The 15,335-nt window shown below is 47.8% G+C and overlaps 1 protein-coding gene across 5 annotated transcripts in view; it reads right to left on the bottom strand.

Annotated features, from left to right (window-relative positions):
- SMOC1 (SPARC related modular calcium binding 1) overlaps positions 1-15,335 on the bottom strand; it is a 135,082-nt gene that overhangs the window by 32,366 nt on the left and 87,381 nt on the right. For 4 of the 5 annotated variants that reach the window (XM_070417430.1, XM_070417419.1, XM_070417402.1 and 1 more), the window contains exons 6-7: positions 2,624-2,713; positions 631-711 (exon numbers count right to left, since the gene is read on the bottom strand). In XM_070417430.1, the coding sequence (XP_070273531.1) occupies positions 631-711; positions 2,624-2,713 (171 nt within the window). The remainder of the gene's footprint in view (positions 1-630; positions 712-2,623; positions 2,714-15,335) is intronic. The other variant, XM_070417411.1, reaches the window with a different exon arrangement.

Below are 15,335 nucleotides of genomic sequence, written 5' to 3' on the forward strand. Positions count from 1 at the left end.
TTCTCACAATAAAGCCTTAGGCTAAAAGAAGGATGATTCCCCCTGATAAGAAATATGGATTGGGTCTGATAATATATTTCCTGTTGATGGACATCTGGTCTTTACTAATGGTGAGTAAACCTTATTGACTTTGATCTTCATGATGGTAAATGAACTCTAAAAATATGATTATCACCTTTCTACAAGGGGTTCAGCCAGTACCAAAACCTGACTACTCACAAGTTCCTCAAAAGATCAGACTAGAAAAGATACAACCAGAAGCATTTATTTAGAGCCTTAAAAACCACACAGAACCAAGGCTCTTGAGACTTGAAGTAACACTGCTCTATGTCCAACCATTCTTCTTTCAAATACAGAAAGTCAATTAAAATATTAAAACACAGAGCCAAAAGGTTGGAGTTTTTTAGCTAAAAGTGTCAACTGCTCATGAAAGAGGATCCCTGAGATAATAATTGAAGACGATTAAAGATGGAAGGAATTGTCTCATCCAATCTCGTTCTACAGCTGTAGAAACTGAAGACCAGAAAGGGTAAATAACATGCGCAAGCCTACCCAGTAGGTAGTCATGGGGTAACCATGGGGCAACCATGGGCTATCCGGTAAGCATATAATCCAAGGCAGATCATTTACCTGAATTTCTTACATTGGTGTTGTTCAGTTTGGAGTCCTTGATTACCAAGTGCTTAATCCATAGAGTGGGAGCTGTGATTTCTGAAAGAAAAAAAAAGGAGAGAGAAAATGAAGTTTAGGCAAAGAGAGCATGTAAATTGGACTATAAACTCCCAGACTTCTTAATAGCATTTTTAAAGCCTGAGGCATTGAGGCTTGACTGTCTGCCTCATCTGCCCTTTGTCCCCAAACCTCCCCCTTCCTTGCTGTGGAAGCTCCTCTCCATATCAGTTCCTAGGAGCCAAGCAAGGGCTCCTGTTCTGGGATGCAGAGTGGTCAGCGTCCAGAAGCACTGAGCCACTCCATCCAGGAATAAAAATATTATCCCAGGAGGTGAGGAACCTGGGCCAAGCCAAGTCTCTCTCAGCTGCTTCCCTGGAAGAACTTAAAGGGGATAAGTCAACAAACGAACACCAGACAAACCACAAAGGCCATTTTGGAGGAAACGGCTGAGCCACATGGATTTTAGGTGCTGAGCCTCTCCTGCATGTGGGAAAGAGAGTAAAGGGCTGGTGTGTGCTTCATGCCCTGTCCAATGGTTCCTCGTTGAACAGAGGCTGACCCCCATCCAGAGAGCACGGGGGTGCTTCTAGGCCCTCCAGGGCTTGGGTCACCCTGTGGAAAGATGACCATGAACACACTGTAGAGTGACAAGATCTTCAGCGGGGGTACTGGAGAGGTCGCCTAAGCTGGCATGGTCTCCATTCTCCACCCAATCCCTCAGGGCCCAGGCTTGCCGGAGATAAAGGACCTTTGATGATCACAGAAGCATTGGAACTTCTGGGCGTGAACACAAATATGTCCCACGAAATGATCAGTGGCAAAGGACAGCTCATGCTAGGGCCATCCCTAGCCATAGTACCAAACAGTGGCATGATTTCTTTTATTCCTCTGTCTCACTGTCCAGGCTCATGATCCAGCCTGCATACACTCGCTGAAAGCTACTAAAGGTTGCTGTACATGCACCAAGGGCTGAACCTAGCTGTTAGACTCGGCACTGTGCCGAGCGTCCAGCTCCTCCTCGTGGGAACCCGGAGTACTTAGCAAAGCACTCTGAAGAATAGGCCCTGAGCACCTCAAACTCAAATCGAGGCCAGCCTTCTGCACCCCAAGCTCTTCCTCAACACCTCTTATATCTCCAGGGACATCTATTTTGCCAGCAGCCACAACTATTTCTCTTGACCTAGAATTTCTCCTCTCTCAATTGTCTTGACTCAACTCTCATGATCCCTACAACTTAACCAAACCAGCTCCACTAACCTGTCCCTTTCCTACTACTTTCCTTACTATGTCCCATCCCCACAATACTCCCTCCCTTGTCCATGCCGGTCCCCTGCCTGGAATGCCCTAATTCTTCCTCCCCACCTTCAAGGTCCAGCTCAAGTCCCTGCCATCTCCTCGAAGAATCTCTCCCCAGAGTATTGTGATCTCGTCCTTCCATATATTTCTACTACAATTATAACCAAGATCACGTAGTTTAACACACAAAGCCCTCCAGGGCTTGCCACTGCCTTTAGAGTGGGGCTTCATCTGCTCTATTTCTCCTTCGTCCCCCAGAGACTGAGCCCGAAGCTGGGCCCAGGGCAGGAGCTTCTCGGTGCTGGTTCATTTACTGAGGGGACGGTGCCGGCCTGACTGTCTTTCTCTGCCGTGGCTCCTCAGTCTTGGCAGCTCCCAGGGTCCGTGCAGGCTGTGTTATTGCTGGCCACCAGCAGCCAGGCAGGAAGCCTGGCGAGCACAGAGGGCCTGTCCAGAAGTGGCGAGTGTACCAGTTCCTGGGAGGGTTTGCATTTGTTTAAAAGGTCAAAACAACCCAGCGTACACTGGGGAAAATGACAATTAAAAAAAGAAAAAAGAACGATAATGCTTAAACAGACATCCGAAGGAAAGACCTACCTTCCCCAAATCTGAAACCGGGTGGGGAATGGGAGTCGGAAGTAATACCAGAGCTTACCGTCCCCGTCAAACACCGGCTGCGTCTCCATCGTGGGCGTCGGCTTAGACCCGTCATCTGAATTGAGGGTTAAAAAGAATCGGAAAGAGACTACCATTATTGAGGTAAATACTATCTACTCTCCAGCACTGTTGAATGGTTTGGGTTTGCACATGGCCCGGCCAAGTCCCAATGAAGAGACCAGAGAGAAAGAAAAGAACAAGAAGGAAAAGAGAACCACAGAGAGACACCAACAGGAAGGCAAATCCAGGGGTGTGCTCGCTCTTCCAAGGGAGGGGCGGAAGGGAGCTGGGCTGCCATGGCTTGGGAGGACCCTTCCTCCTCGGTCTGAGTTCCTCAGTCTTCCCCACGCGAAAGCTCCCCTCCTTGCCCAGCAGCCCCGAATGGCGGCCAGGCATGATCACAAAGCGTGGCCTCAAATTCCCCAAGTTTCTCCCTGCCCTCTTGTGAAAGTGGCAGCCCAGTACCTCTCTAGTGGCCTTCATTGAAGAGCTTAAGGAAAGCAAGAGACTTGAGGTGCTATTACTCCCTCCCCCCCCCACCCCCACCGAACTCCTAACTATTTCTTATCCTCATTTAGAGTAAAGCACAGCATAGGGAAAAGAGTCAATCATATTGTAATAACTATGTAGGGTGTCTGATGGGAACTAGACTAATCAGGGTGCTCACTTTGCAAGTTATATAAATGTCAAATCACTATGCTCTGCACCTGAAACTAGTATAATATTGTATGTCAACTGTAATTGAAGAATTTAAAATTAAATACAATTTAAGAATTAATAAGAAGAGAAGGCAGGAAGGACCACTCTCTCTCCAGCATGCTGAACTGAAGAGAATTGGGAACCCCTGTGAAATAGCACGTACCACAAGCCCCTGTGAGAGGAGGGGCAAACAACACGAGTGGGGACATGGGAGACTGCACCCTGGACTCGCTCTCCAATGTCTAACCCAGATGATGGGAGCAGGGAGCTCCCAGCAGTCAAGTGCTGACACCCTCTGTCCTGGCAGGGTTGGCCGCTCTCTCTCACCTTTCAGGACTCTGCTATTTTCATCAAAATAAACCTTAGTTTGCAGCAGTGGTTTTCAACCCCTTTTTCTTTTTTCATTATTACTCACCTAAGGAGCATTTGTAGACACCTTTCTCCTAATCACTTCCCTAATAAAAGATACACTCCATGTACTGTATGTATATCTGTGCTTTATATGTAAACAGAGCATGCTCCCTCCCCTACCCGCCCCCCCCCCCCCCCCCACCGTCCCAAACCAATGCCCCAGAACCAATGTTTGCCTCCTTGGCAACAGCTGGGAGCAGGTATCTTTGCCCCCATTGAGAATGCATAGTTTAGAGAATTCTGTTTCCTCCCTCAGTGCGGGGAGGAAGGAGGGCGCTGTGGTCGCAGACATTTTTATGGTTACACCATCTCTCTCTTCCCAAGACCCCCAGAGGTCTCTCAGAACTGAACACTTTATTCTCCGAGCATTCACTATTTGTGGAGAACTCGAGTTCTCAGTCTCTGCAAAGCCAGTCAGATCATCAGGAATAACAATCCCGGCACCATTCGGAGCTCCAGAACCTTTGGCTGACTTCCCTGCATCACGTCCAGAGAGCCAAAAAGAACAGAGCCCTGATCCCCTTCTTGCACCAACACCTGACCCTTGGGATCTTAAGATGGGAGAGCTATGCAGGCCCTAACCCTTGCTGGAGGCTGAGGCCGGCGACCCGAGAGTTGTGTGACACCTGACCCTGCTATTATTCTCATGTGCTGACACCAACACTGACCTCCCACAGGGGCTAAGGTGACCCTGAGTCACCTGACCACCATCCCAAGGGATAAGACGCAGCAGGAAGAGAAGAGTAACTAACCGAGCTGGAGTGCTTATTTGCCTCACACTGAGTCTGGAGCAGGCATCTCTGATGCCAAGCTGGGTGAGTTTGTCTGGAAGTCACTGAGGGAGGATAAACACGGAGCAGAGCCACACAATGTCATTTTTAATAGCATCACTTCCCCTGACCCTATTAACACCTCTTTCCATTGACTTCAGCGAGCCACTGAATGAAGCCTTTTGGCAGCTGCAATACACATTTGGTTGCTGCCGCTGGATGCAGAGTTCAGAGCCCGAATGGCCCAGCGCACTGTGCGCAGACCCTTCGCACGCATAGGGCGGAGGGGCGTCGAGGGTAACAAAGGGAAAGCGAGAAGTCACGCACGGCCAGAGGGACAATGCCGGGTGAGAACCTCAGTGGAAAATGGCTTATGTGACATTGTAATATTCAATTAAAATCCTCCCGTATTCCAAGAGCTGTATCTCTCTCTGGAGCAGAACAACAGAAACATTCTGTTTACTTCTCTCATCATCCAGATAAGAGCCCGGGGGGGACTGCCCATCTGGTCCAGCGGCCAGACCGTAATGCCTGCTGCCCAGGGAGAGGAGGAAGGGCTTCCGGTCTCCCGGGAAAGCGCGCAGGTTGAGGACCTCCAAGATTGCCCAGATGCAGGCCCAGAGGCCCACACAGCATGAAGCCACGTGCAGGGAGTGGGTCTGTCTGCAGGATAGGGTCACCGAGGGTGAGGAGACGCAGCTGCACTGCCCCAGGGAGGCCCGAGGTGGAAATCTTTATGAAGTGCGAAAAGCAAGGTGCCCTGCTGCCAGGAGAGCCACCTGTGAGATCCAGCATGCCCAAAGGATGGGAGGCCAGGCCAACGCCAACAGGACCCTCTGACCATCATCTCCGGGCACCTGGGCACCTGGCTCCTGACCCAGCAAACAAGCGCTCCCTTCCAAGGCCTGGGTCCAAGGTCCACATCGGTCCTGCCTCCTGGCAAACCTTCGGGCAACACCAGGCCCCGCACGGGGCCCTGGGGAGACAGAAACGCTTCCACATGTGCCCCTGGCCTCCCAGTCTCCAGCAGGGTCACACTCCAGATCCAGGTGTTATAGGCAATAAGTTGGTAACCCGAACCCCTCACTTTTCTTCTCTGGGCAGTGATTTCCTCTTCTAACAGTGAAGGTTGCCTGCCTCCCCAGCCTCGGGATGCTGTGTAGGAGGAAAGACTTTAAAGTCCTCTTACAGGAGGTATAGTAGTACTAAAACGTCTCATCCCACAGCCTACTTTCAAAATTGGATTTGCAAAGTTAAAATCCTACCGAAGTTTTTAAGTTAAGACAGAAAGTAAACCTTACAACTCAATAAGAAGACAAACAATCTGACTTTTAAATGAGCAAAATATTTTAGAAGACATTTCACCAAAGAACATGCACAGATGGCTACTAAACACATGAAAAGATGCTCAATGTCATTAGTTATTTGGAAAACACAAATTAAAACCACAATGAGATACCACTGCATACCTACTAGAATGGCTAAAAAATTTTCAATAGATAATGCCACGTGTCAGCATGGATGTGGAGAAACTGAAACCCTTGCTCATTGCCGATGGGAATATAGAATTGGGTAACCACTTTGGAAAAGAGTTTGGCAATTTCTTTCAAAACTTAAACATAAATTTACTGTTCAACCCAGAAATTCCAATCCTGAGACTATCCAAGAAAAATAAAAACATATCCACCTAAAGACATGTATACAAATATTCACAGCAGCACATTTCCAGCCCCAAACTGGGAACAAATGTTTGTCAACTGGTTAATAGATAAATACATTGTGATATCTCCACATAAAGAAGTATTGTTCAGCAGTGAAAAGGAATGAATTACTAACACATGTGCAATATAGTAGTTGCACATATAGTAATTGCAATATAGATAAACCTCGAAAACATTATAACAAATGAGAGAAGCCATGTGCAAATACTACATATTGCATGAGTCCGTTTACATGTACAAAGACAAAGCAGACCCCTGGCTGCCTAGGGCTGGGAGTGGAAATGGGTATAACTATAGGTGGGCACAAGGTTTCTTTTTGGGGAGATGGAATTGATCTCTGGTAGTGGCTGCACAACTCCAGAAATGTACTGAATTCATCGAATTGTACATTGACAGTGAGTAAATGTTATGGTATATAATTATACTTCAATAAAGCTGTTAAAACAAAAGGGGAGGTAGTGTCAACGTCATCACAGATAAATCATCGGGCGGCAGCAATAGCTATGTTATTTGAGCAATCCGTGATTTGCGGGGGAGACTTTTCCATATACAGGGTGGAGCAAAAGCAGGTTTACAGTTGTGAGTACGCAAAACACTGTTTATTCTTGTATTATTATCTATTAATTATTGTGTTATTTTCCATATGAAGAACTGTAAATCTACTTTTGCTCTACCCTGTATTTTAAAGAGAAAGACAGCTGAATCTCAGTTTATATATATATATGCACATGATAATTTGATGCCTGACACTTACTCTTGGTGATTCTTTTGGACCTCAAATAGCAAGACTTTATTTTTCTTTCATATACCATAACACACGTCTAGACCACGGTGAAGCAGACAGAACGCCGGGGGGAAAGCTAATTCAAAGATTTTTACTTTTCATACTGGGAGAAAAAAGTAAATTTGGAAATATTAAAAAAAAATAAACAAGGTAAACTTGAAAAAATTTCTCAAGGAGGATGTCAAGATCGACAATAATAATAATATTGTCACATTTTACAACACTCAACTTTTCTGGCAGGTGGCTTTCCTCATCTATTCTCACCACCGACCAGGGGAGAGGAAGTCACAAAGAGACCGAGTCTCAGTTAAAAAGCCCCGAGGCAGTGAGCAGTCTTGGAAACTACCCAGCCCAGAGCCACGAGTTTGGCCTCCCAAGATTCCCCACCCCCAGGCTCGCCTCCTTGCAGGTGCAGCCCCAGAACGTGCAGCCCCCGCATGGCTCTGGGAGCCCATACACACAGCGGGTTTGTGTGACAGCACAATTCCTTGCCCTGCGAGAAGGCCTGGCCCACGCACAGACAGCTGGAAGTCACTTCGACCCCCGATGACACCGTTCAAAGCCTCCTCTGTTTGGCTTTTTGATTCCTGATTGACATTCGCTGGCGAGTGGAGATAAATGCTGGGCTGAGGACAATGTTGATCCGCTCTAACTATTCTCAGGAAAGGACTTTTCAGAATAACAAACAAAAAACAAAACAAAACCCCAAAACATTGGTGTGCATAAGGGACTGAATAGAGCCCAAGAGGTCCAGGGAAGCAGGGCTGGGCCTTTCAAGGGTCTGGCAAGTCCATTGAGGAGTTAATTGTTTGGGTGTACAATGAGTTTATTCTGACCACATACAAAGAGCTTTCTCTTCCAGGTCCTTCAAAAGCAAATGTGTCAAAGGGGCCAGGGGAGGAATCCTTATTAATGGCATCTTTTGGGGTCTCCAAGACTGAGAAGCCTTGGAGAAAGAGGAAAAAAGAAACCACCACCCCCTCCTGAAATTCAGAAGGTCTCTCAATGATCCCAACTCCCCTCAGTTCTTGGGCTCTGTCCAGTGCGTGTCCATCACTGGTCACTCTCCTACTTATATTCTTTTGGGCTTCTGTTGGCCAACTTGTTCAAAGACATGGAGATAAACTTCAGGCTGGTAGAAGTGTGGTAGATTCTTGCTTTTGAAGAGGCCACATTTATGCCAGACTCAGGGACCCAGTGTGGAAGTTGAGATTACTTATTTTGAGCATCATAAAGAGACAACTAGGCCTGTTTGCAAAATCCCTTAAAACCAGGCTGGAATCACACCAGGCGGACGATGGAATGTTACTCAGCCTCGGCATTTCCTGAGATGCATGTCCCATGACCACCGAGGCTCAGAAATGCACTGGGAGCTGTCCTGACTCAGAACTTTGAGAGCAGAAGCTATCTGAGCAGTTTGGGTCCTTTCCAGAGCAAAAGATCAATGTTTTACATTCCGTCTACCCACCTGCACACTCCCTCCCTAAAGAAGTGAAAACAAGCTTAAAGCTGTCTTTTTGCAAGCAGTTGCCCACATCCTCAAGTTCCACATTCCCCTGAATAAGAGCAAAAGCATGAGGCTGATGCAAAGGGTAGACCAGAGGTGAAAGAGGAAGAGGAGGGAGAGTGGGAAACAGCGGGGGGGGGGGGGGGGCAGGAGGAGCGGAGGGGGGATGGAGGAGGAGGAGGAAGAGGAGGAGGAGGAGGAGAAGGAGGAGAAGGAGGAGGAGGAGGAGGAGGAGGAGGAGGAGGCAGGGGGAAAGTGGAGGAGTCGGTTCAGGGCTGGGTTCACACAGAAGACTGCTATTTTTTTTTGAACTAGTTATTTTTAAATGAATATAGATTCACAGGAAGTTGCAAAAATAATTCAGAGCAGTCCCATGTATCCTTCACCCAGTTCCCCCCAGTGATGGCATCTTTGTAGTTAAGATAATTATATAGGTAACATAATTATATAGGTAATACCATTATAGTACAATAGCAAAATCAGGACATTGATATTGGTATGATTCACAGACCTTATTCACATTCCACCAGTTTCACATTCACTCATTTGTGTATGTAGGTAGCTCTATGTAACTTCTATGCAATTGTATTCATATGTAGATTCGTGTAACCACCACCACAATGAAGATACAGAACTATCTCATCACAAGGCTCTCCCTCGTGCTACTTCCGTTATAGTCATACTTTATCGTTATAGTCAGACTTCCCTTCCTCTACCTCATCCCTCACCCTGCCAACCACTAACTCCATCTCTCTCATTTTGTCATTTCTAGACTGTTACATAAATGGAATCGTGCAGTATGTGACCTTTTGAGATTGACCCTTTCCATTTTGCATCATGCCCTGAGATCCATCCGAGTTGTTGCACATATCAACAGTCTGCCCCTTTTCATTACTGAGTAGTATTCCATGGTATGGCTGCAACACAGTTTACTCATTGAAGGGCATGTGAGCTGTGTCCATCTCTGGCTCTTACAGATAAAGCTGCTGTGATCATCCATGTACAGGTTTTTGTGTGGACATAAGTTTTCATTTCTCTGGTGTGAATGCTCAGGAGTACAATTGCTAGATTATATGGTAAGTGTATGTTTAGATGTTTTATTTTTGAAGAAGCTTCCAAAGTATTTTTCAGAGTGGCTGTATCACTTTACATTCCTTACCAACAATGTGTGAAAGATTGAGTTTGTCCGCATCCTCACCAGCATTTGGCATTGCACTATTTTTTTTTTTAAATTTTAGCTCTTCTAATAGATGTGCAGTGATATCTTATCATAGTCTTAACTGGCATTTCTTTATGGCTATTGGTGTTGAACATCCTTTGGTTTGGTTTGTTTTTGGGGTTCTTTTGGTGGGGTTTTTTTTTTTGCCCTCTACCTACACGCTTTGGTGAAATGTCTAGTCAAGTATTTTGCCTATTTTTAAATTGAATTGTTTTTCAACTACTGAGTTTTTGAGAGTTCTCTATATGTTCTAGATATCAGTCCTATGTCAGATATGTGGCTCACAAATATTTTCTCCCAATCTGTAGTTTCTTTGTTCCCTTAATAGGATCTTTGGAAGGGCAAGTTTTTAATGTTGATTAAGTCCCACGATTAATTCCATTTTTAAATGTTTTGGATCATGTATTTGGTGTTCTAAGACAACAAAGGTCTAAGTTCACCTATCTACAGATTCTGAAGATTCTATCCTATGTTTTTTTCCTAAAGCTTTCAATAGCTTTTTACATTTTTAATTTAAGTCCAAGATTCATTTTGAATTAATTCTTGTATGAGGTGTGAGGAGCTTGGTGGTTTTGGTTTTGCCTATGGATGTACAATTGCTACAGAACCATTTATCAAAAGGAGTGTCCTCCCTCCACTGCATTGTTTTTGCACCTTTGTCACAAAACAGATTTCCACACTGCGCAGAAGGCCCATTTCTGGGTTCTCTATTCTGTACCATTGATCTATGTGTCTATCCCTGGGCCAATACCACGCTGTCTTGATTACTATGGCATTATAATCTTAAGATCAAACAGAATATTATGGTTCCAACTATGTGACATTCGAAAAAGGCAAAATTTTGGAGACAGTAAAAAGGTCAGTGATTGCTGGTGGGAGGAGAGGGTCGGGAGGGGAGAGCAAGGGATGCACAGGTGGAGCACAGAGGATTTTTAGGACAATGAGAATACTTTGTGTGATACTGTAAGGTAGACACATGTCATCGTATAATTGTCCATTCCCATAGCACGTACACCAAGAGTGAACCCAATGTGAACTGTGGACGTTGGGTAATAATGATGTGTCAGTGTAGGTTCATGGGTTGCAAAAAAGGTAACACCCTGGTGAGATGTTGATAATGGGGAGGCTGTGAATGTGTGGAGGCAGGAGGTACAGGGGAAATCTATGTGCCTTCCTCCTGATTTTGCTGTGAACCTAAAACTGCTCTAAAAATATATCTTTTTTCTAAAAAAGAAAGTGAAATCAACACTAAAAGGGTTATAGCATCTGTTCGGAAGAACAAAGGGAAGCATCAGTTGAAAATTCATAAAGGGTCATGAGGGAGTACAATAGTAAAGAGATCTTTATTTATAAAAACAGATAGAGTAATATCTCCCATTTTCTTTGTCCTTGGAAAATTTGCTTTCGCTGTTCTAGTTCTGTCGCCCTTCCTTACACATTTTAGAATAAGCAGCCCTTGAGTCTCACAGCTTTCTTCAGCAGGCACAGAATTGGTGCAACAGGGCCCAAGAGTGATGACTCCTCAGCCTTTGCCACAGGAGCCCCCTGGGGCTCGGGGCTGGAGACAGGGGTGAAGATGTGGCGTGAGGCCTTCCCACTGCATGCCGACATCCCAGCCTCCCTCCAGGTTTCTGTGTCACACCTGGAACCAAACTCACTCAGCCAAGGAACAGTGAGCTGTCTCACCTGGGCGTCAGGGGCCCCACAAAGGCACCAGGTAGAGGGACCAAGAGCCTGCCAGTGGCCATGCTCATCTCAGGCAGACAGCCTCCACCAGAGGTCCTTCCTTAGGGGCTCTGGCCCTGAGAGCTCCCACCCAGGCCTGTTTGGAGGATCCACCCGCCTTCTGTCCCCCTCAGAGGCGACAGCTTCCCAGCATCTAGAAGCCTGTGCTCCCCTGGGAGGCCTTACCTCCACCTGAAGGTAAGTTCTATAAGAAGAGGCTAAGGACTATTAAAATATGAGCTCCGTGAGGCAAAGCCAGGGCTCTTATCATTTTACTTGTCGTTCGATCCTCAGTGACTGTAACAAGCCTGGTACTCAGTAAGTTCTCAATAAGTATTTGTTGAATTAAAGAATAAAAAAACAAATATAAAATGTCAATGGTTACTAATAACGCCAGGGACTCGTAAGAACCTATGACTAGGAGGCTATTCCAGATCCATACACCCCATTTCATCTCCAGCCCTTGGAAATGGGGATATGGCAGGGATTCAAACTCTAAATTTAGTATTTTCCATGCACAAACTTTCTTTTGGAGACCCCAGAATAGGGGCTAAGATGCAGGGCAGGGGGTTCAGTAGGTGGGCTAAGCTGGGAGAGTACTAACTGTGGGAGGAAGGAGACGTGGTGTACACATGACACTCATGCACACCCCTTCTGTAACGAATCTCTGCAAAGCTGGTGCACGGATATGCCAGGCCTGGTCAGGGTGGCTCAGAGCACCAGAAAGCAGCAGCAACATGCATGCAGAGAGCAAAGAGCTGCCTCTCCTGGGCTTGGAGCTGCTCAGGCACAGTTCTGGCCAGCAAGCACAGCATGGGAATGAGAATGCTTCTCACCCCACAGGGAAATTCAGTGTGCACAGAAGCCAACCCGTACAGGTCATCCGCTGCCCGCCTCCATTCAAACCCAGCGCAGGCTGGTAGGTCATCACATTTTTGCCATCTGATGGCCATGCTGACAGATCAACTACGGATCCAGCTTCTCCCTCGGTGCTGGGGGAAGAGGAATCAGAGAGATAGCTGGGAAGAGGGTACAGCAGGAGTGAGGCCCCACATGTAGAATGTCCCAAGACAAGAGCCTGCACACCTCAGCCAGGCTCAGGGCAATGAAGCGAACCTCCTTCAGGTGTGCTAACCACCCCCTTCCTCTGGGATGCCCGTCATCCGTCATCCCTGCCCTAAGCACATCCCTCAGCCCCGAATCAGAAGGATGCTTCATCCGTCACTTGAGTGACAAGATCTCCCAGCTGGTACCAATCTGTAGACCCAGGCTCCATGAGAAATTCTAAAGATAGAGACAAAAGAGAGGGACCTTTGTCTCTATCTTTACCTAAATAAAAGAGTGTGACCTACTCTTTACCTGGAGCACATACTACACAGCAGCCAATGAAGGTTAAAAAAAAAAATCTCTGCAAATTAAAGGTGGGTTGGGATTTGGAAGTTCAGTGCCTCTCGAAGACTGGCTTGACAAATACAGAAGCCCATGGGGAAATGTACGCAGAGGCTGCTCGTGTTTTTATTTTTGTCCTCACTTTCTTTAAACAGCGAACTCCCAGACCTGGTACAAGGAGAAAAAGGCAAACTGCAGAAAACCCTTGATGACCCTAGACCAGTGGATGGCAAACCGCGGCTCGCAAGCCACATACGGCTCTTTGGCCCCTTCAGTGTGTCTCTTCCACAAAATACCGGCTCTTCCACAAAATCCTGATTTCTGCGCATGGGCCACGAAGTTTCAATCGCACTGTACGTGCGTGCCCGCACGTGGTATTTTGTGGAAGAGCCACACTGAAGGGGCCAAAGAGCCGTATGTGGCTTGCGAGCCACAGTTTGCCGACCACGGCCCTAGACTTCCCCTTGCCATGTACAGAAGCATCACCCTGGGCTCTCTAGGTCCCAGGTCCAGAAGGAAAAACCTCCCGGAGAACTGCCAGCACTCAGTGTACAAGGGCTCGCCTCTATTTCATGCAGTCACTCCTCGCCACGCCCCTCCCCCACCGCACCCGCTGGAGGCGGTGCATTCCCTCTGCCACCTCACAAGCAATGACTCCCGGACCAGTCCCTGGCTGTATTCAGTTATCCCGAGGGCTCCCAAATCATCCACATTCATTATCACCAACATCCCAAAAAGAGGCACCATAAGAAACCCCACGAGCCTTGGTCGGCCAGGAAAAGCCACTCGGTAAATTCATGATCTATAAACACATTTGCTTCCCAGCCATTCTTCAGTTGAAACCAAAAATTCATCTCTACCACAACTTCTGCAGCCTTGGGTTGTTTTAGCTACAGATCGTCAGGGGTTAAGGGCTGTTGGGGGCTCTTTCTCCTGTTCTGACATTCCTCTGTAGCCTCAATAAAATACATGTGGATGCACGTGTGTCCCCCGCCCTCCAATACACACAGACCCCCCCTTCTGTCACTCTTCAAGGGCAAGAACCAAAGGAGAAGAAGGGGAGGGGTGGCCGGGATGGGAATGCCCCAGATCAATGGATATTTGAAACCCAAACACATGGCTGGGACCTACACTGCACGTGTTAATTACCACACATGTGCCTGTAAAGGAGTCGGTGAAACACAAGGGGCCCAAAGATCAGAGCCAGGCAAGGACATTCCAAGGGATTAAATAAATAGTCTGAAATTCTGACCCTCTCCCTTCCAGGAGCACGTGCATCTGGGTAAGATAACAGCGCCCCCCGCCCCTTCCCCTTCTCGCCTCGGGCTCCACACCTGTGGACCCAGGAGCCTCAGCAACCCAGGCCTCCCAGTCCAGGCCAACCGGTTGTGACCTGCTACTGCCTGGCCTCTCTCCCTCCTCCTTTGCTCCTGCTATCTCTCTGGGCCTCCTCCCCCAGCCTCCTCTCGCTCTGCCTTTCTCCTCTGCTTTGGAGGACTCATTCCTGGCTGGCAACCAGACTCTCCGTGGCTGCACAATACGTCTTTTCATTCCTTCCAGGCAGAGAGAACCGATCCCTCCAGCCCTGTCAGTGGAGCATGTTTAAGAGGGTGGGGAAAGAATAGGCCGGGCCTGCTCCTCCCCCGCAGCCCCCCACCGCTCACACACCCAGCCCTCCAGCCTCACCTCCTTCCCACCCGGACCCTTGCCCTGCACCAGAGCCAGGCCCAGCATCTGCCCGTGGCAGGCCTCAGGGCTGCGAGCTCCGGCTCTCTGGAGATGCCTGCTAGGAGACCCCACGTGTGGGCACGAGCTCAGACAAGGGGCCTTTGTGTCTTCCCACCTGCTGCCCTCGGAGCACATTCCATTCTTAAGTGGCAGCTGAAAGAGGGACCTCAGTGGGCCAACACAGGATATTACGAATGCCCTCTCGCACCCTGTCCCCATTCAAACCTCAGCTTCCTGGGCAGGTGTGGCTTCAGGTGGCCCTTCCTACAGGTGGCCCCAAACTACATTTCACTGCACTGCCCATGGCAGGCAGAGAGGATCAGCACCTACACCGATCCTCCCAAGTAGAAGGAAGAGAGCTCACTGACACGTCAATTCTCCAGGGCAAATAAGCCCTAGCATCCCTCCCTCCCCACCTCCCCCCCCTCCCCACCCTCCAGGCCTTTTCACTAAACAGGGGGCCTCTGCAGAACCATCACGGAGGGAGGAACTCATCTGGTATAGGACAGCAAAGAACTAAAAATTGATGACAGCTTAGCTCTGAGATGAAGCTTCAGACTCTATGCCCCTGTTCCCTGCACCACCCCTGGAGGAATCAGGTTCCCCTGCCCTCTTCCTGATAAATCCATGAGATCCCACCATGACCATGTGTCTGATTCTTACGTTATCCATGGGGTGTGAAGTCACGTCAATCTGGAAAGCACTTCTCTGTGCAGTTTAAGAACCCAAACCCCATGGGCCTTTCTTGGTGTGGGTG

This window comes from Myotis yumanensis, unplaced genomic scaffold (genome assembly GCF_028538775.1).
Source record: "Myotis yumanensis isolate MYYU_CA2020_CCGP unplaced genomic scaffold, mMyoYum1.0.hap1 SCAF_1, whole genome shotgun sequence".
Lineage (NCBI taxonomy): Eukaryota > Metazoa > Chordata > Mammalia > Chiroptera > Vespertilionidae > Myotis > Myotis yumanensis.